Source organism: Diadema setosum, chromosome 8 (genome assembly GCF_964275005.1).
Source record: "Diadema setosum chromosome 8, eeDiaSeto1, whole genome shotgun sequence".
Classification (NCBI taxonomy): Eukaryota; Metazoa; Echinodermata; class Echinoidea; order Diadematoida; family Diadematidae; genus Diadema; species Diadema setosum.
In genome coordinates, this window is record NC_092692.1 from 13180127 (window position 1) to 13204161 (window position 24035).

General features: G+C 38.2%; 2 protein-coding genes across 3 annotated transcripts; one reads left to right on the forward strand and one right to left on the reverse strand.

The window, feature by feature from the left end:
• Window positions 1–1603: 1603 nt before the first annotated feature.
• Window positions 1604–4274, reverse strand: LOC140231474 (uncharacterized). 2 transcript variants are annotated; one of them, XM_072311605.1, is made up of 2 exons: window positions 3883–4274; window positions 1604–3226 (listed from the first exon to the last, which is right to left on the reverse strand). In XM_072311605.1, exons 1-2 carry the CDS (start codon window positions 3957–3959, stop codon window positions 2830–2832), a joined length of 474 nt encoding a protein of 157 aa, XP_072167706.1. In that variant the 5' UTR covers window positions 3960–4274; the 3' UTR covers window positions 1604–2829. The 2 variants fall into 2 exon arrangements, with proteins under 2 accessions (XP_072167706.1, XP_072167705.1); XM_072311604.1 differs by having other exon boundaries at window positions 1604–3244.
• Window positions 4275–8771: 4497 nt separating this feature from the next.
• On the forward strand, window positions 8772–18241 carry LOC140231473 (5-demethoxyubiquinone hydroxylase, mitochondrial-like). Its single transcript, XM_072311603.1, has 6 exons — window positions 8772–8805; window positions 9787–10046; window positions 10677–10791; window positions 11511–11595; window positions 12292–12415; window positions 15231–18241. Exons 2-6 carry the CDS (start codon window positions 9807–9809, stop codon window positions 15306–15308), a joined length of 642 nt encoding a protein of 213 aa, XP_072167704.1. The 5' UTR covers window positions 8772–8805; window positions 9787–9806; the 3' UTR covers window positions 15309–18241.
• Window positions 18242–24035: the final 5794 nt, after the last annotated feature.

Here is a 24035-nt window from a genome sequence, read left to right on the forward strand (position 1 = left end):
TTTGGGTAAAATTTTGGCAACAGCTTTTTTATTCTGTCAGATTTTACGCTATTTATTAACCCGTTGAGGATGAGTCTTGAGTACTGTATACTCAGGCAAGCGTCTATGGGAAATGCGTGTTGTAGCAAAATCAAACTGTCCTCGTCGACAAAGTGTGAAGTTTAATTTTAAAGAGATGGTACAGTTTTGGTGGAGATGTGGGATTCAGATTTTAATTTTTATGAGATAAGTAGAAACCAACTGTGAAATACTGTACATGTAATAAAGTGCATTCAATTCTAAGAGGAATTCAAAGCTTATTTTAACAAAATTGGTTTTGAAATGGCCAAGATATCCAAAAACAAAGTACATGTACAATGTAAAACAAGGAAAAGTAGAAATTACGCGGTGCGTAATATATGTCCCCGCCGGAAGTAGCATTTTGTAACAAAATGTGCAATATAGGTAAAAAATCAAGGTCAAAGGTCAAAGAAGTCAAAGGTCAAAATTCTGTGTAGAAGTTTTGAAGCCCTCACCTAGTGCCATCACATAAAGCAAATGGAATCGAAATTGGGTTAGAAATGGCGGAGTAGCATTTTGTAGCCAATGTACAATATAGGTCAAAAATCAAGGTCAAAGGTCAAAGAAGACAAAGGTCAAAATTCTGTGTAGAAGTTTTGAAGCCCTCACCTAGTGCTATCACATAAAGCAAACAGAATCGAAATCGGGTTAGAAATGGCGAAGGAGTAGCATTTTGTAGCAAAATGTACAATATAGGTCAAAGGTCAAGGTCAAAGGTCACAACTGAAATTCTGTGTAGAAGTTTTAAAGCTCCCATGTAGTGCTATCATATAAAGCAAACAGAATCAAAATTGGCTCATAAATGACAGTGAAGTAGCAAATTGAACATTTTGATCACACACGGACGCACGGACGGACGCACGGACGGACGCACGGACGCACGGACGCACGGACACACACACGTACGGAGCCCGTTTCATAGTCCCCTGCTCGAACTCGTTCGGCGGGGACAACAAAGTGGTCCTCATAAAAGGTGGGTCCCACCTTTTATTAGAACCTCTTTGTTTCTGGACATCTCAGCCATTCCAAAACCAATTTTCACCAAGTAAACTCTGAATTCCTCTTAGAATTGTAATATTAATAATATTAATTCATAAGAATGTTATACATTAGATGTTTCTCTCATCTCACAAAAAAGTTGGAAACCTGAAGCCCCATCTCAACCAAAACTATATCATCCCTTTGAATACATGTACATGTACTAAATTCTACTTTGTCTTTAAATTGAATCAACAACAAGAGAAGCATCTCATATCTCCAGGACACATTTCTGTCATAAATCTCACATGCAGCATACTTTATATTCTTATTTTGCTGTATTGTATTTCTGTATTGCAATCTAGGTAATGTATTTTTTTTTTTTTCAATTCATGCTCTTAACATTTGATATATTGCCCTTTTTAATGCATGCACATGCCGTTTTTTTTTTTAAAGTTGCAAACAATTGCATCTTGAAACAAAAGCAGTACCTGGCATTTACACGTTCAGTGAATGTAAATCATCAATCATTTCATCTTAAACTAATATCCAACAAAAGCCAATGTTATTTGTCATGACATTTAATTTCATACAGCTTGACATGACAGCAGCTGTTACATAATTCAAACTTCATGTAAGTACAAGTATGTAATACAGTGTACAAACACAATGCAATATGCGCAAGTATATTATGAAATACTGTGCAATGTGCACTAGCTATTCCCAAACTCTACCTGGTTTATCACGATCTATAAGGATGTCTTGAAATATTTATGGCTCAAGATCAATCTTTAAGGATGTCTTGAAATGGCTCAAGATCAATCGGTGGAGATTTACACTCTCAGCCATGAAATCAACAAATTCAGGGTTCACAAATAGCACATCATGCACCACAATTTTGAAAATTTTGACAAAACTGCATTAAAATAAGAAAAAAATAGTCAATCACTCTCTTCAGTTCTTGTGCATGTTTAAAGAAATAGATGGGGGCAATACATTTATAACACTTCAGCTTATAACAGACTTTTGCTTAACATGATAAATGGAAAACACCTGTCAGATTTGAATAAGAACAAAAGAAAGTTGAATACTTATTGCTTTCATATTAAAAAAAGCAAAAAAAAAATAACATTGGCTAGTTGGGTTGAATTTTGAAATGGCTATCCTCAAAAAAATGTCACCTTTCAGAAAGAAAAATAAAAGGGCAGAGGTTACTGCACTTTGGAGGGTAAGAAGCCATACTCGTCAATTCTGGTACAGTCATGACAATCCCCAAGTCAAATCCAAAGGGACTAGTTATACCTTCAGACTTAAAAATTTGAATTTCAACTTACAAAATAGAAGTAGCACATGCTTGCAACCATTCCAGGTAGAAGTTTTCTTTGACTTCTTCCCCAATTTTTTGACCTGTGGAAGGTTGATTTTGGCAAGGTGGACTCTACATTCACATATCACTTGCTGATCATTGTGAAGATTCCTGACTGGGCTCCACATTACTGTTGGGAAAAAAAAAAATACCACCGTTGATTTTCTCTTGGAAGTCTTTACTGCCTACAATAATGACATCTCAAACATTTTCCCTGCAACTTGTGATGACATCATTGAGGAGATCCACTAAATTGTGTTTCACTGCTGCAATGTAATTCTTAATCATGCAAAATACCTGGTATATTTAAGTCTCTTCAAAGCTGCACGGAAATACCGGGAGGCAATAAAACAAATTTTAGAACTCTCTACGAAATGTTCATATCCCATTCTTCCAATAAATAAAAAGAAATATTTCGCTGAGAATCATGAAGGTGAGACATTGGGACTCTCTTCTCCTTCTTGAGACTGCTGAGTGGCAGTGGTCGGAGACTCCTGCTCAGCTTGTGGGAACAGATCGGGAAGGCGGTCATGCAGAGTCTTTTCAAGCTCCCTGTCTATATCGCTCTCCGACCTTAAGAAGACCCAGGCCATGAAGATGCAGAGGCTTATGCTGAGGGGCGCAACCTTCCACCAGGGACGAGAGTATTGGGCCCCAAAGCTCTCATCGGCGGTCCAAGTTGCTGCTTTGCTGCTTGAGAACTTAAAAGGTACATCTGGTTCATCTTCTTGTCCACTATCCTCCACCTTCTTAACATCCTCAACCTTGGAACCTTTGGGTTCATTTGAGTACATTGCCCTCTGTGAGTGTGATGCCAGAAGTCTTTGAGGACATGGTGACCTGAGAGTGAGCAGAAAGAAATATATTACAGAGGAAAATTAACAGAATTAGTACAATTTGTATATATCCAAGTTGTCTTTTAACAGACTCTCCAGTACACTTAATTACTTACTTAGTTCAGAATCAAAGTTGTCAAGCTATAAAGTACAGTATCTTTAATATTCACTAGAATCCTTTCAAATATATATGCAAATGCTCAGGACTTGTATAAAGCAAAAAGGACACCTTCTACTTGAAATAAACATTCAGCAACGTCTTTTTCTGGAAATATTAAAGAGTCTAGAATTGACTAAAACTAGACATTGTTACAGAAGTTGTGACCAACTGTTGGTCTCTCAATAGGAAATACTGAAACATTAACCAATGATGTTTAACATTATGTGACTATAAACATAGATTCTAGTGATCGAAGGTTACAATTACCAGATCTAATCTAAGCCCTCTAACTCTACGACTACAACTTAACATGTCTCCAGACTACAGATTACGGACGACGTTTGGCATTGCTTTATTTAGCACTAGGCCTACGCATAATCGCATAACATGTTATTAATTTACACTTGAAGCTCTTTATACATTACAGTATAACTAAGCCAGTAGTTTTACCACCCTGTCCCCGAGTTGTAGACCATACTTACATGTGTTGACTGATCGTAAGACGGTTTACATCGAGGAGTCTCAGACACGTTCTACAACGCACAATTGTCGAAGACATTTCCTTGGATTTGTCAGGCCTCCGCTTTGCTTGATGCAAATAAATTTAAAGTTTAACGTGAACTCTGATTGAAAGAGAAGTCGGCGAAATTCACGGCGGACGAAATCTAAATTGCCCACCAAAAAGATGATGATAACCAGTACTTGGAGAAGATAGATCTATCCAGACCGATCAATGTCTTTGATGCGACCAGTTATGCACAAAGATACATTTGTACTTATTTCACGACAGCAGAACTGATGTCCGTCCAACAGCACTCGCATTTCCTGCATCTGGGACTACACTAAAACGAGTTCCACACGGACGCAGTCACAGTGCAAGTGCAGTGCAGTCATTACGGAACACTGCAGACTGCGTGGTATCACGTAACTGACTAAAATTGGCGTCGATCGAACCCGAAGCCTAAGAAGTAGATGTCTATTTTCAGGCGCTATTTGTCCTGATACTATGCATTTTCAACTGATTATGACGATTCGTCTATGATAATTCCAACTATACTTAGGCTTTGTTTAGTTTATGATACTCTTAGAAATATTTTACAGTTTATGTTACTTATTCAATGGTAAAAATACAAAATATAAACAAACATATACATAAAAAGAGTAAAAACAGACTATACAGTCAGACTAAATTGACGCCAATTAAGTTACTTCTCATTGACAGGGCAAAAATCTGACATTATCTACCATTGAATCTGGCCATAGCGGACTCAACCGCGCTGTTGTCATTGCCAATTTAAAGTAGACAAATTCGACACTTTTTTTTTTTTTTTTTTTTTTTGGCCACAAGTAGGCTCCTTTCGATTTTTAAAAAATCCATTTCAATTGATATAAAAAAAAAACTATAGAAAGGCTAAAAGAAGGAGGAGCTTAATCCAGTCTTTCATGAATCTAATATTTACATCTTCAAGACCATAATAGTTTGCAAAAGAAATAAGCACAGCTGCATTCCTCCATTGATGTAATTCATTAGGGCCTATTCATTTCGTTAGTTGAACATGAAAGAAACAAGTGGTAATTTTAGAAAAGAGATTACTGTTTATGTGCGAGACAACTACATGTACTTTGTATTACGGTGTACCTGGTAAGGGAGCAGTGGTGGATCCAGAAGGGGTGCACCGGGCACACGCCCCCTATTTTATTTTATTGTTTTTTTTTTTTTTTTGTTTTTTTTTTGTTTTTTTTTTTTGGGGGGGGGGTTAAAACAAAAGAATTAAAAAGAAAAAATGGGGGAGGGGCCGTGCACCCCCTTTAAATTTGTAAAGGCCCCTCGCCTTTACGGAATTCCTGAATCCACCCCTGGGGAGAGTGGGGTGAACTGGAACGCGGGAGAAGTGGGACACCTCTCATATCTTATCACCTATTAAAGGACAAGTTCACCTTCATAAACATAAGGATTGAGAGAATGCAGCAATAATAGTAGAACACATCAGTGAAAGTTTGAGGAAAGTTAGACAATCGATGCAAAAGTTATGAATTTTCAAAATTTTTGTGTTGGAACTGCTGGATGGGGAGACTACTACAGCTTGTGATGTCATATGTGTACAACAGTATAAAGAAAATGTAAAGAAAATTCAACATATTTTCACTTTTTTCGCATAATAAAAGAGCACTTGACTTGCCTCTTCCTAAAGGCAGGGGGAATAATATTACCCATAACATAACTTCAGTATAACATTTAACAAGTCAAGGAAATGTGTACTTTTTTCAAAAGATGAAATTTTGTGAAATTCTCTTTGTATTTTCCTTATATTGTTGTACTCATGTGACATCATACGCTGCAGTAGTCTTCTCATCCAGCAGTGATTGCACAAAAATTCAAAAATTCATACTTTTTGAACGGATTGTCTGATTTTCCTCAAACTTTCAATGATGTGTTGCTACATTCTCTCAATCCTTATGTTTATGAAGGTGAACTTGTCCTTTAAGCATTTGCCATCAGCACAAGCACATGGTAACTGCCGCACCTCTGCAAAAACTCTGCGGGAAAGTTTAATTTTGACTTATTTTTTTCAGACACTTTACTGTAGTTTTTTTTTTTTTTCTTTGCATTCAGTGTGAAGTGCTTTCTGAATTCATCACACGGCTTTACTTAGCATGCCATGTAGGCCTTATGAGTTCCAATAATTTGCAATAAAAGATTTTGCAAAAATTAGCTTAATTGTGATGGGCCGCCATTAGATTTTTTTTTTTTGGGGGGGGGTGCTGGGTGAACTAGGACAGCATCACTGTTCCACTTCTCCCTGTATTTAAAGTTATAAAAATATAAAAGATTTTCTTATTCAGTATTTTGACCATCCATCACGTTTTGCAAGGAAACTCTTTATGCATAGGCCCTTTATTCAAACACACACCTAGGGCCTACGCACACACACACACACACACACACACACACACACATTATATATTATATGCTTGTAATATTTTCTAGCCTATAGTTAGGCCTATAACACTGTTGTCCCACTTCACCCCGTTCAGAAGCCTTTTTTAAATCAATAACACAAATGAGACTTTTAGGAATATGAAGGAGCAACAATCATCCCATTCTAAATATTAGAAAATTCATCAACTCACAATTTTTGCCCACTTCTCCCCCCACTCTCCCCTATAATTTCTTTTTATTTTATGTTATATTTTTCTATTATTATTGTTTTTTGTGTTTTTTTTTTTGTTTGTTGTTGTTTTTTGGTATTAGGGTGGTAACACAATGGACAACGCACGTCTTGGAGGCCCTCTGGATTTCTGACAAGCCGACAAACTTATCTCCGTTTCTAATGGGTTTTATGTAAGAGTGAGATAACTTTTTTTTTCCATAATCTTTTATTGATTCCATATTCAATACAATTTCATGATAAATCGAATCATATGTATTACAGAATTCACGATTTAACAAAACACAATTATACTGAAATCAAAACCAAGCTGTACTTTCAGCAGGAACAGTGCATTAGCAAAGGAAATACAATTCACCGAGAAAAAAAAAAACATACACTGCTTACTTGCTTTCATTAAAATAAAATGAATCTGTCCTTTTAACATGACAGCGCATTCATTAAAAAAAAAAAGAATTATATTAAATGGAGCTGTACTTTCAGCGTAACGGTGCTTCAGAAATATTTAAACATCAATATGCACCCAAATAAAATCGATATACAACCAAATGGAATCGATATTCCCGTTAATCACCCCCCTCCCCCTCCCCCTCCCCCTCCCCCTCCCCCTCCCCCCTCCCTCTCCCCTCTACCCTTCCCCTCCCTTCCCCCCTTCCCCGTGGACATCTGGCTCCGGGTCCTTCCATACTTATTTTCAAATATTCCCATTTACTAAAATGAATGGTTAAAGTTCCCTTCATTGATGCTAATTTCTTTTCCTCAAATCTATCCTCTAAAATATTATTTTTTATTTCACGATATGTAGGCGGCTTTCCATATTCTCTACTTTTAAAAATCAAATATTTAACCAAAATTAAAATGTGATTTAACAACTGATGTTTTCCCCTATTATCCTCCTTCCACCCAAACAAAATTTCTTCCCAAGTACAATCTTTAAATTCAACATTCTCTATCATTTCTTCACATGATTCCCAGAGTAATTTCACATGCTCACAAATATAAAATAAGTGTTTGTATGTTTCTTCTTCTTTTTCACAAAAAGAGCATAAATTACTTGCAGTAAAACCAAACCTGAAAAGATGGTGATTTGCATAAACAGTACCATGCATCAGTTTAAACTGAAACTCTCTTAATCGGCTATTTAATGTACATTGTCTTGGCCTTAAAAATATATTTTGTATCTCCTTGACAGAAAACCCATAATTTTGATTAATTCTATCAAAAATCAATACTGCACTTTCTTTTTCCTTAAGAAATTGCAAATACATTTGTTTTGATCTCAAATTGCTAATGGCGATTGTTTTCCCTCCTATAATATAATCAGTTTCCAAAATATCTTTTTCTTTTTCTTTCATATTTCTCCTCCAACCCATCGGTATATTTTCATAAATACATCTTAACAAAAAAATATCTTTAACTCCTAAACCTAAATCTCTAAAATATCTATCACATTTCAATTCCCCATTATTTCCTAAAATATGTTTTAATCTATAAACTCCATTTTTATACAAACTTTCATCATATATACAACTTCTATTCAATTGTATATATTTATTATTAAATATTATAACATTACCACTATACAAACTACTACTAACATTACTTCTCATTTGTTTCGTTTGTACCCACACTTCTAATAAATCCCTATAAAATAATGGAGCTCTCACTTTCAACAGCGCTGGTAAATAATCACACAAAAATATAAATTCTCCTCCTATATCTCTCGTAACAAAATTAAAATATTGCTTCCATTTCATTTCATAAATTCATAACTGAATTTATGTTTCCATTGATTCACTTTTAATGGTATGGGCCTACAGCTGTACCGGTAATTTGGGATTTCTCCGATTACAAGAACATTTTGCAGCCCCTCCCCTTTCCCCCTCAAAAGAGATACATGTACTAGTTTCCCGTGGATGGGATAGGACAGGATGTCCCAGATGACCTTTCGGGGCCGAGAGCGCACTGGTAAATTGTACATTGTAAACCGTACTGATTAGCCAACTTGATTCAAATTGGCAATCCAGAATGTTTTTCATCGATGAAAATTCAGTTTGCTCAGCTCAGACCATCGTGTTGCGTAATGTATGCACATGTGTTGTACAACACTGTTACGAAAATACACAGTACGCGACGGTGGGTAGACCTACGTGCTGAATCGAGCTGATGTAATGAGATCGCTGGCTGGGACTGAGACGTGAAGAGCCATCGTACAAATACATAGCATCGAGAGAAGTAAGTGTTAAATTGCAGTTATTAACATTTCGTTATTTCATCTAGTTGTAGAGACCTAGAGTGCCCACAATGTTTTTTCTTTTTTTTTAATTCTTCGACTGTGACGAGCGTGAGCGTGACAAACGAAATACTTTCTGTGCAGTTTTGCACCCCCCAGTTGCACTAGTAATAGCCCCATATGTTGCAATTAATGTCAGTGACTTGGTTGGGTACTATGACTTCGCACCACATGAACACAATCCTCCCACCCACTGTGATACTAGATCTAAATTTACACGTACAGTAATACTTGATCTGTTGTCGTGTTCGAACAGGTGCCGCAAAAAAAAAAAAAAAAAAAAAAGGCGGGAGGGGGGAGTAGACCACTAAAAGAATGCTTTGTGAAGTGTTTTTAGGCAGCAATGATTACGTTATTAGTTACCGTGATTACAACAGCTATTAAAAACCGGGGCCGGGGGGGGGGGGGGGGACCCAGCCCTATCCAGGGTCTAGATCTATGTATGAATTTAAATTTACTAGATCTAGATCTGAATTTATACATGCAGTGGCTGTGATTTAACATAAATTTACTTTTTGTATCTCTTCAAGCAGGCAGACATGACGGACAATTGCATTATCACTTGCATTGTTGCAGAGCTGAGGATTGTCGTAAAGTTCATCTGTATTTATAGTATACTGCAGCTGCACTGGTGATGATAGACTTATAGATAAAATTCAGTCTCATCTCAGTACCAGAGATCCCCCACCCCCCCCCCCCCCCCGAACTTTCAGGTAGTATTACAGACTTCTTTGATGGAATGATGCAATAGACGCTCTTCATAAAGTTGGATCCATGGCCCCCATCCATGTTTGTAAATGAACTACAATTGTAGATGACTACAGCTGTGTTTTCACCCCTTATTATACCACATATATCTCATATCTCACATCCTGAATTACATTTTTGTTTGTTTGCTCATTTGTTAAAAAACACGTTACCAGTAGAAAGTACAGAAAGCAAGATGCTGACCGTTCCCCAGCTGCGTTGTGCGGCCTTCAGGCAGTGCATGCTTCTGGCCAAGAATCAGCTAGTCCTGCATCGAGTGGGAGAGAGGGCCGCAAGTTCCATGACGGGCCTGAGCAGGAAGCAGATGATCGACCGCATCATCCGTGTCGATCACGCTGGTGAATTGGGAGCTGACAGAATCTATGCCGGCCAGATGGCGGTCCTGAAGAACACCTCAGTGGGACCCCTTATCCAGGTAGACAGAAGAATTCCTTCTTGGAAGATAACTTTCCCTTTGAAAGAGTGATAGCTCCATTTAGCTATTAAGGAATTATGTGATTTTCAAACATGGGTCATATTAGTTCTATGGGTATTTCTTCTGTAAAAACACTTCCCCACTTTTCCCACTTCCAGCTGAACTTTTTCGATTTTATTTAGTTTCAAAATATAATAGGCATTATTTCCAATACATAAGTACTTCTGGGTTTCATGCCAGGAAGATGTTTTTCCTTATTTCTATTTTGTGTGAATGATAAGATCCTTGTTTTATATGTCCAAAAGTAAGATTGAGTGCCCTATTATTATGATGATGAAATGAAAGTATATTTATGTATAATATGAACTGAATTGCTTCCCAATTTCCACATACAGTATATCTTTTGCAAATACATGTACCTTTCCCAAGATACTTGGGCTAATCACCTACGTTAATTTCTTGAATGTCCTTTCCTTGTCTTAGTGCTTTGTCATATTTCCCCTTTTTTTTTTCTTAGATAAATCATACCATCCATTCACATATTCCTACATCATTTCTCATCAATGTGGCTTATTGTTTCATTGTTAGAATGCCTCTCTCTCTCGCTCGCTTTCCCACTTTCACAAACAGGAAATGTGGGATCAGGAAAAACATCACAAGGAGACATTTGAGAGGTTGATTCCTCAGCACCGAGTCCGACCCACTGCATTGCTGCCCATCTGGAATGTGGCAGGGTTTGTTCTAGGTAAGAGATATTCTGATGTGGATAAATGATTTCATTGCAGCTGATTGACAATCCGCTGCAATCAGTTGTCAATCAGTTGCAATGAAATCATATCGATGGAAGAATTTCATGAATTTGAACAAATGATTTCAGTTGTTAAGTCAGAATAAGAAAGAAAAGTAATAAAAGGAAAGTATTGTTTTTTGTGTCCATTGTCCAGGGGGCAATGAATGATTTCAGTTGTTAAGTCAGAATAAGAAAGAAAAGTAATAAAAGAAAAGTATTTACATAGGGAGAGATGGACAGACAGACAGACAAAAATGATAGAGAAAGAGGGGAAAAAAGAGGAATTTATTCTTATTTACTCCTCATTTCTTCAGGCAGCTATCATGCTCTGTAGAAGTTTCTCATCTCAGCTATCCTAATTTGCTACAAATGTTGTTGAAAGGCAAATGTCACCAAAAAAGAAAGAAAAAAGAGAAAAGGGGGAACTGAAGACCCTTGAGGTACAGTGGAAGTCAGGAGTTGAAGAGTGTTCAGTCGGTGTCCCTCAGAATACTTGCTTTATTTAAGAACTTGCTCTAAGATTGAGACTACAATTGTAGCAAACACATATCGTATCAGTTAGTGCGAGCAAAAGCGTGGCAAGATTTCTGTTGATTTTTTTTTTTCTCTTCTCTAGTAAAGAATGTGATCAAAAGTTTTGATGGAATGTTTTTTTTTTTGCGTCCGTTGTCCAGGGGCAGGCACAGCCTTGATGGGAAAGGAGGCCGCCATGGCGTGCACGGTAGCAGTGGAAGAGTCCATCGGTGAACATTACAACGAGTAAGAGATTCGCATGAATGCAACCTCATTTTGGCGTTAATGACAAAAGGGATAGCAGCCCAAAATTGTCAGGATGACAGCCTCATTTGCAAGTTTTCCATCTGAAAGTAACGGCGTGTTCAATGAATTTGAAAGTGTGTTCTCCCAGTGAGATGGTCAGAAGGGAGATTTGTCCTTGATGTGGCAAGAAATATCTCCAGTGAAATATATTCTACCCATGTAAAGAACACGATTACAAGCATACAGAGGTCAAGTAGAAAAAGTTTCTCAGAGTGATTTTGATATGATTTGAGAACCCCACCAGTATGGTGCAGTTCTGAATAACGCAGAGCATTTTGTTTTTCTGAATTTGCTGAAATGAAACTTCAAGGGAGAAAATAGTTTTTATACTGTGTTGCGTACAGAGAGACAACAAGAAAAAGATTGATAGTGCAATAATTTGCAATGTTATCACTGTGAATAAACATTCCTTGAAATTTTACAGACCCCTCAATAGCACTTCAGATTCCTCGCTTGAAACATTTTGTGATTATTCCCCTCTGCCATCAGTCAATATTTTATATACTGTCACCTTTTTGTTCAAAGCTGCTTTATCCCAAGTGTGTGTAACTGCAGTGTTCACTTCTGCAGTCAATATAAACAAAATGTAGTCTGATTGATGTGTTCTGCCGTCCTTCCTTCTGTGTTTGCCAACAGTCAGATACGAGCACTGATTGATGATGACCCAGAGGTCCACAAAGAGCTCCTGGAAATCATCAAGGAATTCAGGGACGATGAACTGGAACATCTCAACACAGGATTGGAGCATGATGCCAAGAAGGTAAAACTGAAAGATGTTTTTAGGAACTTTCTGTTGTAAGTTCTTAACTGAACAAGAATAATCTCACACAACTTGAGAAGATAGTCTGTTGAGTTGCACACATTTGCTGTACATCATTTGTTTAACTGTACATCATTTGTTTAATTGAGTTTTTAGCTCACCTGAGCCAAAGGCTCAAGTGAGCTATTGCGATCGCCCTTTGTCCAGCGTCCGTCGTGCGTCGTGCGTCGTCCGTCGTCCGTCGTGCGTAAACTTTTTACATTTTCATCTTCTTCTTGAAAACCCCAAGACCGATTTTCATCAAACTTTCCATAAGCATCCCTAGGGGGTTAGGAACTCAATTTCTTAAAATGGGCACCATGCCCCACCCAGGGGGACCCCCAGGGGGGCCCAAACCCCCAAAAATTAAGGACTCTGTAAAAATCTTCTTCTCTAGAACCAGAAGTGATAGAGCTAAGTTAATACTATGAGTTAGTACATTGATGACTGTAGTTTCAAGTTTGTTCATGGCAGAATCAGGGGTGCCCCCCTTGGGACCCAGGGGAGGGGGGTGGGGAGGGGTCCTAATGGGGCCTAAATTACACATTTTCATCTTCTTCTTGAGAACCCCATGACCAATTTTCACCAAACTTGGCAGGTAGCATCCCTAGGGGGTTAGGATCTCAATTTGTTAAAATGGGCACCATGCCCCACCCAGGGTCCCCAGGGGGCCCAAACCCCCCAAAATTGAGGAATCTGTAAAAATCTTCTTCTCTAGAACCAGAAGTGATAGAGCTAAGTTAATACTATGAGTTAGTACATTGATGACTGTAATTTCAAGTTTGTTCATGGCAGAATCAGGGGTGCCCCCCTTGGGACCCAGGGGAGGGGGGTGGGGAGGGGTCCTAATGGGGCCTAAATTATACATTTTCATCTTCTTCTTGAGAACCCCATGACCAATTTTCACCAAACCTGGCAGGTAGCATCCCTAGGGGGTTAGGATCTCAATTTGTTAAAATGGGCACCATGCCCCACCCAGGGGCCCCAGGGGGCCAAACCCCCCAAAATGAAGGAATCTTTAAAAATCTTCTCTAGAATCAGAAGTTATAGAGCTAAGATAATACTATGAGTGAGTACATTAATGACTGTAGTTTCAAGTTTGTTCATAGCAAATCCAGGGGTGCCCCTCTTGGGGGCAGGGGGGGGGGGGGGGTGGGAAGGTCCAAATGGGGGCCTGAATTGTACATTTTCATCTTCTTCCTGAAAACCTCATGATGGATTTTCGTCAAACTTGGCAGGTAGCATCCCTAGGGGGTCAGGATCTCAATTTATCAAAATGGGCACCATGCCCCACCCAGAGGGCCCCAGGGGGCCCCCAATCCCCCCAAATTAAGGAATCTTAAAAAATTTGGGCCCTTATTGTACATTTTCATCTTCTACTTGAGAATGCCTGGTCAAATTTTAGTAGAGCTGTGAATAATTTAGATTAGTGACTGCGTGAAAGGTGAACTTGCTATACTCAGGTGAGCGCTAGACCCGCGGGTCTCTTGTTTATTGAGAATTTGTAAATGAAATGCTAAAAGATGAAGTGATGAACCTACATGAATTACAGCATAATGATGATGCTAAGAGTGGTAAAAGGAGTGATCATCTTTCAAAACCCCTCGTAGATCACACATAGTGTGACATTGAGATTACATTTGGTATCTGAATATTGTGTTGAATTTCACTGAGAAATGAAAGCTTCTTTTTTTTTTCTCTCTCTCTCCTTTTGTATTTTCTGTGAGTAAAGCCATCTTCCTGATGGTGTGGGTTGAATATCCTAAGCAAATGCAGTACACATTTTACTGCAGTGCAGAGTGAGTTTTGTGGCACATCTACCACATGAGAGGTCATCCACCACATAAGAGGTCATCCTGTTGAAGGGATGGTATAGTATTGGTGGAGATGAGGATTTGGCTTTAAACTGTTTGCGAGATACAAAGAGATCACTTATGAAATAGTACAGAGCATACCATTCTGAGGGGAATTCAAAGTTTATTAGATGAAATCGGTTTTCAAATGGCTGAGACATCCAAAAACAAAGTGAAACAAAGCAATCATGATAAAAGATGGGTCCCACCTTATAATATTAGGATCTCTATGCCATTTCAAAACCAGTTTTCATCAAATAAACTTTTAATTCCTCTTGGAATTACATTCTCTTTCACATTTTATAAGAGGTTTTCCATTATCTCACAAAAAAATGTTAGAAACCTGAAGTTAGGTCTCAACCAAAACTATACGACGCCTTCAAAAAAAAAAAACAACAACAACAACAACAACACACACACACACACAAGAACAAAAACCAAACACCCGGGCCACCAACTTAAGAAAATGAATGAACCAGTTTTATAATCCATATATGGATGGTTGTGTTCCGAATGCTCAGTCACAAGCTGTTCAAGTCATTTATTTTTTTTTTTTTCATTTGTATTCCTACAATGAAGCTTGGTATATGGATTTTAAAAAAAAAAAAAAAGCATTCTTGTTGCATGGTCAGGCAAGCCTTACCGTGAACTTGGGATATGCCTCAATGGGGAGGGCTTCACTTTATGCACAAAGATTTGATGTACCCAGTTTCAGGAGTTGACTAGTAAGTATTCTGTGTGTTTGTTTGTGGAGAGGGTATTACCTCTTGAGATTTCTGTAGAATTGATGCAGAGTAATAAATATGAGAGATGTCGACCGACAGATGTGTGTGTTATGTATGTGCTCATGGACTGGTAATGAAAGGTGTGACCCATCCATTGCTCTGTCCTCAAATGTCCATGTGTCCTTCTCTACCAACCAGGCACCCATGTACCCTGTCTTGGATGCAGTCATCAAAGGCGGATGCAAGGCTGCCATCTGGCTGTCGGAGCGAATATGATGCCCCACATCCCATCTACCATCTTGCCACCGAGTCTTAGCAAAGGATGTCGTTATAGTGATAGACTCACGTGATCCAAGGGAGAGGAAGATAGTGTCTCATACAAGAATTTGGGCTCTGTGCTGGAGCCGTGCTTCTCTTGGATGCTAGCGTGTTCTCTCCTGGCGTCTTTGCAATATGATGTGATGTGCCTTCCTTGTGTGATTGGACATCTGCATGTCTACTTGAGAAACTGCCTCTCAGCCACTTAGGATGGCTAGAACTTCTGCTGATATTCTGTTTCTCAAGGACAGGGCTCAGATCTGACATCACTGTTTTTGTTTTGTTTTGTGTGTTGTTTTTTTTAGCTGATTTTGTATTTATTTGGTACATGGATGAAAACAGTGCTTGCTGGGAGCAGTATGCGCTAGTGGAAAATGTCACGCGGTAGAATAGAGGCAACCTTGCCTAAGTCAAATCTATTTGGACTGAAGAAATAGCTTCGAATTTGAGAAAATTTGACTAATGAGGAATTAAAATCAATAGAATATAAGGAGAAGAGGACTTGAAAAGACCATTGATTTAGGCGATTATTCGTCTTGTGCGAGGTTGACTTAGGCAAGGTTGACGGTATTTGGATTTAAATTGTTTATTTTGTAAGAAAGTCTTGGCAAAGCAGAGGGGGAAATGGAATCGTATCTTCACTAATTGCATGAAAAATCTGTTTACCACTCTCTCTCAGAATAGGCTGATGACATATTCAGAGTTCAGGATAGTCCATTTTTAGCTGTTTGAGATAATTACACATGACTAGATCTTTTCTTACCAGCTTCCTGCTTGGGAATTTTTGGAATGGAAGAGGGAAGTGTCCATTTTCTATTGCTCATTCATAAATATCTGGCAGATGCTTACATTTTTTAAATCTCTAAATGGTGAATTTCTCTTTCGTAATGATCAGCCAGGTATTGTTATTCATGTACAAGTGTTTAGATTATATCAACCTATCCATGTGATACTGTATACGCCGAATATTACACGAGGTTTTTATTTTCACGAATTTTGCGAGTCAGCTGCTATTCGCGAAATTTAAAACACGCGAAAATATTGACTCTAATTCCAATATGAATGTGATGTACGCATCTGTGCAGTACAGGACTCCATGATCGCGAATGTAACCACTCGCAGAATTGTCGGGAAGTCCCAATTCGCGAAAATTTAGACTCGTGAAATATATGGCGTATACAGTAGTTTTCTTCTTGCAGTACCATACATGGCACTTGGTAACGTCCAAGCCAAATCAAGTCAAGTGGGAAATGAATGTAACAAATGGTAATTATTGCTCTTGATCACAGTCCATCTCAGTCACCTTATATCAGTGCTGATGGGTCAGCATAGAATAATCAGTGAGGATTATTTGGCGAATGTGACCAGATGCTGAGTTTGTTACGCCATGGCCTTTGTGCTGTCACACAATGTGATGCAACATACCCCCAGTGTGTGACAGCAAAACTGAAATAGCGTCACCTAGAGGTGGTGTGTGGTGAAGGCTCACAGACGAAGTATGACTGCTGCACTGAACCCTCTGGAAGCTGCAGTCTTTAATACCAGTGCTATTAAATACATGGAGGTTGTTCCTGGTAATCAAGGAGTTGAGTGTGTGGTTACTTCCTCTTTTTGTTCAAGCTGTGATGGAAAGTTGCCAGTTTTATGCCAAATTTTACCATGCATACGTGGGAATTTGAACGTTGTACAGTGGGACCTCTTTATCAAGAGGCTGGGCCTATCAAAATCCTCTTACAGCAAAGTGATTTTGCCGGTCCTTAACTCTTCACATTTCTTTGTTGTTGTTCTTTTAACCTCGTGTTGTGAGAAACCTAATATTATGAGGTAATTGTCATAATTGTTTGGTCCTTGTTAAGTCATTGTGGTAACTGGGCCAGGGTTGTTGTTTATCAGTTTGACGAGACTGCATAATCATACAGTATAACTGCTTAGTATGCATGGAAGGACTGCACAATAGAGGTTTCTTTTTCTTTAAGAATGTTTCTCTAGGTGTTCAACTGACAATGATATCTACCATCCTAATTTGGAACCAAGGTAAATTGTATGCTATCCCTTTGTTTTCTGTGATGAGTTTGATGCTCTGCATCATCTATGGTGAATAATTTTATTTTAGGGAAAAGTGACCAATGTAGTAAACACATATTTGCGCAAGTTACATGCAGTATCTTGTACTCGAGTCTTTTAAACCAGTTGAGGATGGTTTGATCTTGCTACAACATCACTTCCCATAGACACTTGCCCAAGTATACTCGGGACTCATCCTCAACAGGTTAAGGTGTTATGTTTATCAACATTCTATTTGTAATCTTGGGGCTGTGAAATTAACTCATAAAATGGCCATGTAAGTATAATTATGAATATTTATGTCATTATGAAAAGCCACATGCAAATAATAGTCATGTAGATATTCCAAATCACGGTGCAATTTGTAACCAGAAAAAATACAATGTACAGGAATTACGAAATGATTATTATACCACTGGATAACAATACAGGCTGGTTTAAAGTCCTTTAGACCAATAAAACCTTGAAAGCTCGCTCACACTATCTCTCAATAGTCATTGATACAACACAACCCATGCATCTTAGTTTCTATAGCCATCTTGTATGGCACCTTGTCTGTGCTTAGAAGACAGCTTTCCACTGTGGAGGAGTGTGTTGTGATACATGATGGTAAATACCATGTCCAGCTTTTGTTTCCTTTTATATGTCAAGCAGAGTAGATGAATCGGCAGTACGCCATTTCCTTCTGGCGACTTTTGTCGAATGTTCCCCTTTAAATTCTACGAGAGTAAACCCTGTCAGTAAAATAAATGCATGTGTACATTTAAACTTTACATGAATCTCCTTCATATGAGTTGCATAAAGTTTGTGTCTGTGTCATTAGTGATCTCGGGGAGGTGTGCAAGAGATGTAAATTTGGTGTGAGTGTACGTGTCTCAAGTTTGTCACTTCAAACAGTAGTCCAAACAAATCATGAGAAGTCGGAACGCATGATTTATATTACGTAGATGTGGTTACAAGTATTTTATTACAAACTCAAAATCCCTGTTTACAAAGAGTTGCACATGATACGAGTGAATTTTGGTACGTAAAACTCACAAAATTATAAACAAAAACAAAAAAACACAACATATCTTTATGCATATATACACTTTACAGTCGAGAGCAACACATAGAGATGGACAGCTTCCGATGCATTTTCTACACAGAATACAGTCACTTCCACACAAAGAAAATATAAATATATTTGTTTCTTGTCTGTCACACTCTATGCGACCATCTGCATAATATACAGGGCTATAATACATTTTTGTAATGGCACAGCTTTGGACTAAAGTTGTTGTTTTTTTTTTTCATTTCATACACTCCAAGTCTTATTCTTGTTGCCCCAAAACAGAAAGGCTGTACTCTGATAACTCATAAATCATTTTCTCCTATATTTGTCACTACATCACACTACTCAATGGTGGGCTGCTTCCACTACAAAAGCTGTAACCAACATCATTAGACACGTTTGCGGGAGAGAAATATTCCAAGTTTCACTTTCACCATCGCCAAGTTGCAATAAAACATTTGGGTTGTGCCACATACATCTGCAGGGGAATTCATTTCGTATTTCCTTACTTCCTTAATACTTCACAATTCCTTACAAGGTATTTTTGGTTCTCCCCTATGAGATAGTCCAGGAATTTGAAGCATCCACAAGATTATGTGTAATTAAAAAACAAGACCTGTGATGTACACAAGGCTCTGCGGATGCTAACACTCAGCAACTCATGATCCACCAAAGGCACTAGCATGGGCGAAGTCCATGCCCACAGTCTGGGAATAATTTCTCTTTCTTCCATTGTTGTTTTCCCCCTTCTTGTTACAGGCATTTCACGGTAGCTTAGAAATAATTCTTACCAAAGAAAAAAATGGTTTCACTTTAATATCTATATAAGAATGAGTTTACAGTTATTTAAGAAAAAAAAACAAACACACATTAATACAGCCTATGACATTTTGCAAGGCTTTTTATAATGGCAGATTTTTTTTTCATTTTGTTTTAGCTTTTTTTTTCTTTACTTAACTGGAAGACAAAAAGAGTTTAACGTAATGATGTAGAATTGGTTTTGTTTGTTTGTTTGGTTGGTTGTTTGTTCAACTGTAACATTCCTGACTTAGTTATATCAAGAGCTATACATTACTACCACTTGCAAATGCTGCCTTCATAATTCATTTTAGAAGAAAGCCAATATGAAGAACCTACAAAATGAGCAACAATCTTTTTCATCTGAAGATAAAGAAAGTACATTGGAGAGGACACGTCGGACTAATTTACTGACTGGCCTCTTCTGGATCACCCACACTGTTGTATCTATTACAATGAAGTTTCTCCAAACAAAAGTGTAATGCTTCCGGAAACAGACCTTCACATCACAAGAATTCCTTGCACAAGTCCAACAACTTTGGCCTCATGTGAGCAGTTATTGAAGGATCCCGAAGTATTGAAGGCTAAGCTTACAAGGGAACAAAAAGACCAATAATAAGAGGCAGAAGGTGCTAATCTGACCGGTCAAGGTGTCTGCCAAATCACTTATCCTCTACGACTTCCTGTCACCATCACTGTCCAACACTTCACTTAAACTGGGGAAAAAAAAACCAAAACAAAACAGATCACAGACACTAAAACTCTCTTTGTAAATACTCTGTTTTCTGTTGTTCTTCTTTCTCCACTGCAATGACATTTACCTTACGTACAAGAAAACATGAATTCTGCCTGTTTTTGTAATCTCGGGCGCAAAATTCAATCGTTTCAATTCAGAAATGATGCCTGTATTAGTCTCAACTGGTCAGAGCACAATTCCAGGGTGAAAAGCGTGAGGCGTATTAGACTTTTTTTTCCCCGTCGCTTTATTCCTGACCATGTCAAAGGAACTCCCCCTTTGCTCTATTCACCACAACATGTAAATCCACAGTCTTGGGGAGCTGGTTGTCAACGGGCATTGTCCCAGTCAAACGTCCCCTTGGCACACGTTAACACATCATCACTGATCATGTTGTATTCTGCAAATGATCATGATTTCATAATAATATTGATTTGTGTGGGGTTTTTTTTCAGATATTATCTAATGTATGTGGAAGGCCCTAGGCATTGCCACTTGCTACGTACAGAGTTTGCATACTCCTTGGTATTTTGAAGCGGATGGAGTAGTGATTTTAATTTCTTTGCTTTTTATTTGACAGTGATAATTTCCAAAACAAAGCCTCTCGAGCAGATTTGTTCTGCTGCAATGTAAAAGCAGCGGCCATCTTTTGCAAGGCATTGTCACGAGGCCCATTGTTCCTTGAGGCTTACTGTATACGATAACTTATCAAGTGGCCATGACACGAGTGCAACATTCAATTCGCCGACATTAATATACACATTTACAACAGTACTTGACAGCTCAGGCCGTCATATCTTGCACAAGTTCATGATCTCTCACACACTGAGAGCAGACTAGGAGAAATACAGCAAATACTTTCACTTGCTGATGTCTATTTACCAAACCTGAAGGCAGTCTCAATTGAGAAATGGCAAATGCTACTCCAATTGTCTCACGCCACCTTTCACGCCAAATTTCAGAGTATAAACAGATTGGCTTCCATAAGCGAGTGGCTGAATTTAAAGCCAGGTATAAATTCAAACTGCTTCGCGTAGTACTACCAGCTTCAAATCGGTCTGGCTTCGCGGTTGCTCTAAAAATCTCAAGACATCAAATCTTATTTTCCCCTCCTTCTATGGGGATAAAGCCTTGTAGGCCATGCTTTGGCAGTACATATTCTTTTGCAAGACAGTTCAGTTTTGTGGTCAGCAAAATACTTTACAAAACTTGTGATATATTGCTGAATTTGGGCATGGAGGGTTGTGCAAGCACTTTTCACTTCATGCCCAGACATCTTGGTATCATTGCTTCAGCTAAATACTGCACCAATGATAAATCATATCTAGATTGTGCCAGCATTCTTTATTCATTTGTTTCTGAAACTTTTTAAACACTGCTCAAAATGTACTCGCTGCTCTCAGAATGACATACATGAACTGACAAATAACAACAGCCCCCCATAAGGAGAGAATACATTACATTCAATTTAGTTGTTGCAATAGACTCCGATCTGTCATATACTTTTTATCGTCGAATAAAAATGTCTGTCCATTGTATATTATATGCATCTGTACATAGCTGCCTGCATTGGGTCACAGATGCAACCTTTCAGCATTGGATAGAAATATGAATATTGACCAGCTTTCCTCCACTGATCACGGGGAGCATTTAAGACTTTCAGAATCTCCCGCGCTACCACTACTCGACTGAATATATTATTGGTGATCAAAGGCAAAAAGATTCAAAGAGATACTGCTTGCATCACTTCCTATGAAGTAATGCATCCAAATTAGCTCCCTGTTTGAAATTGCTGTGCCAAAAGAGTAGGTATAACAAAGGAATGCATTTGTCTCGACCCCACCCCTTCCGAAACTGTTTCTCAGCTCAAGTTCATTGGACCAACGCCTTCATCAATACATGTGTATTCCACTAAACAATGCACAAAAACTAAAGTGTGATCGATTAGCTCCATTCTATTACATCAATATGAGAGTAAGCGGTGCTTCCATATCAAGTGTGCATGTATAAATACAATAGTGTGAAATCAGACGGAAGAAGTATGCTCATTGAGTTGCTGATACCATGAATGAAAGTGCGGTTATTAGAGTATGTGTATTCCAATGAATTCTTAAATTCCGTTTGTCTTCTGTGCTCAATGTCTATGGTTTAATCTACAGACATGCTTAAAAAACCGCATTTACATGCCACCTGCACAATGTTTTGCAGATAAAACAGATGCAAGACACATGTGAAGGTGAGTGCTCTGATCTGATCACAGACGTCCATTTGTAACATTAATGTGGAAGCTACAAAAACACGAACTGGGCAAAGCAAAGCTGGAAAACGGAAAAAAGGGCTTCGCTCCTTTTGTGCTCCGACAACAAATATCAACATTGATTCTACATTTTTTAATCTGTGCCACACAATGTGCAACCAATCAATACATTATCATCATTTGTTTTTAAAAGGGGAAAGAAATAAGAATTCAAATGCAAAATTGGAAGACAATACTAGTGTCTTTGTCAACATTATTTCGGTGTCCCCGTCACTCAGGATACACACACTTGCACACACTAACTGCTCGAAACATTTTCAGAGCGTGCCTGCTCTGATAGATAATTTCCAAGGACAAAAAAACCACATATGACGAAGAGAGGAATAATAACAATACCCTCTGGAAAGAGGAATGAAAATTAGACATCATAGAGTCTGTAAACTAACCACTTGATGACATGAACCCTGGAACGTCGGTTTTGATATAAACACCGCAGCAAATTTTCTAGTGTCAATTCTACAAGTGTAACACTATGCAGCAATAGAACATTGCACTCTCATGTTGACCATTTTTTTTTTTTGGTTCATTTTTGTTTTGTTTTGTTTGATTTGGTTGCTTCCTAAATAAAACTGTTGCTGCCATTTGGTAAGAATAGATTACAAGTAGTTTTTTGCTTGTCCATATAATTCTGTACAAGGGCACATCAAGGCATATATCAATTCTTCTCCTTTAATTATCACCCCATCCCCCCCCCCCCCCAACCATCCCCATTTGAAACATCCAGTGGCTCTCCTATATGCTGAGAGCTTTCACAATTTATCTTGGGGCATACATGACCACTGTCACACTGTGCTACACTATAAATACACAATTGATTCAGTAATCTACACTACTACATTTTCTTAGTGGAATGTACAACATCAAGCATGTATGTGATGTAGTCAAAATTGACACACAACAGTGAATCCATACACATTTATGTCAAAGGCGCGACATCATTCGGACGCACTGACAAAAAAAAAAGAAGAAAAAACAAACAAAAGACAGATACAATTTCACAAAGTATGTTACATAACGACAAACTAGACCTGGCAAGTATTTGAGCAGTTCTGCATTACACAATGCGACAGGTGCGTCCTATCTGTGCAGAGCCAGCACGAAAAAAAAAAAAAATAATAATAATAATTAATTAACAATAATAATAAACCAACTACTTTACACATTGCATCTTATATAAGACATGAACATCAATTCCAGAGCTGCATGACATGAAATACGACTTGAACATTTCTTCCGTAATCTACATCACGATTCATCTCTGTAAATTACACAAGAGAAGGGGGAAAAGAAATATAAAGAAATCGATTTTACGTAATGATTTGCGGTTTACATTTCTTGTGAAAAGTCCATCGTTTCAGGCATATAACATGGATACGACATCAGCATCAAGAACACAACCCATTGCCCTTTACAGATCCAAATATATTTCAAGCAGGCAAAATTGGGTGATACTTGGTACAATTCCCTAGAAGCCTTCAGAAGTATTGCTTTCCCTGACAATGCTCCAAATACATAAACAGCTTTTGGTTTCATTCTCATGATTTTTCCTTGTCTTGTCAACTTGTAGTAATTTCAGGTATAAACTACTCTCCTCACGACTACATAACATGACCTGCTGTATCAAAGCCCTTCTCCACAAACGGCCTCTTTCTAAATAAGAAGTCCAACAAAAAATTCAGCCACTCTGAAAAGAGTATCTCCTGCCTGCGTGGAGAG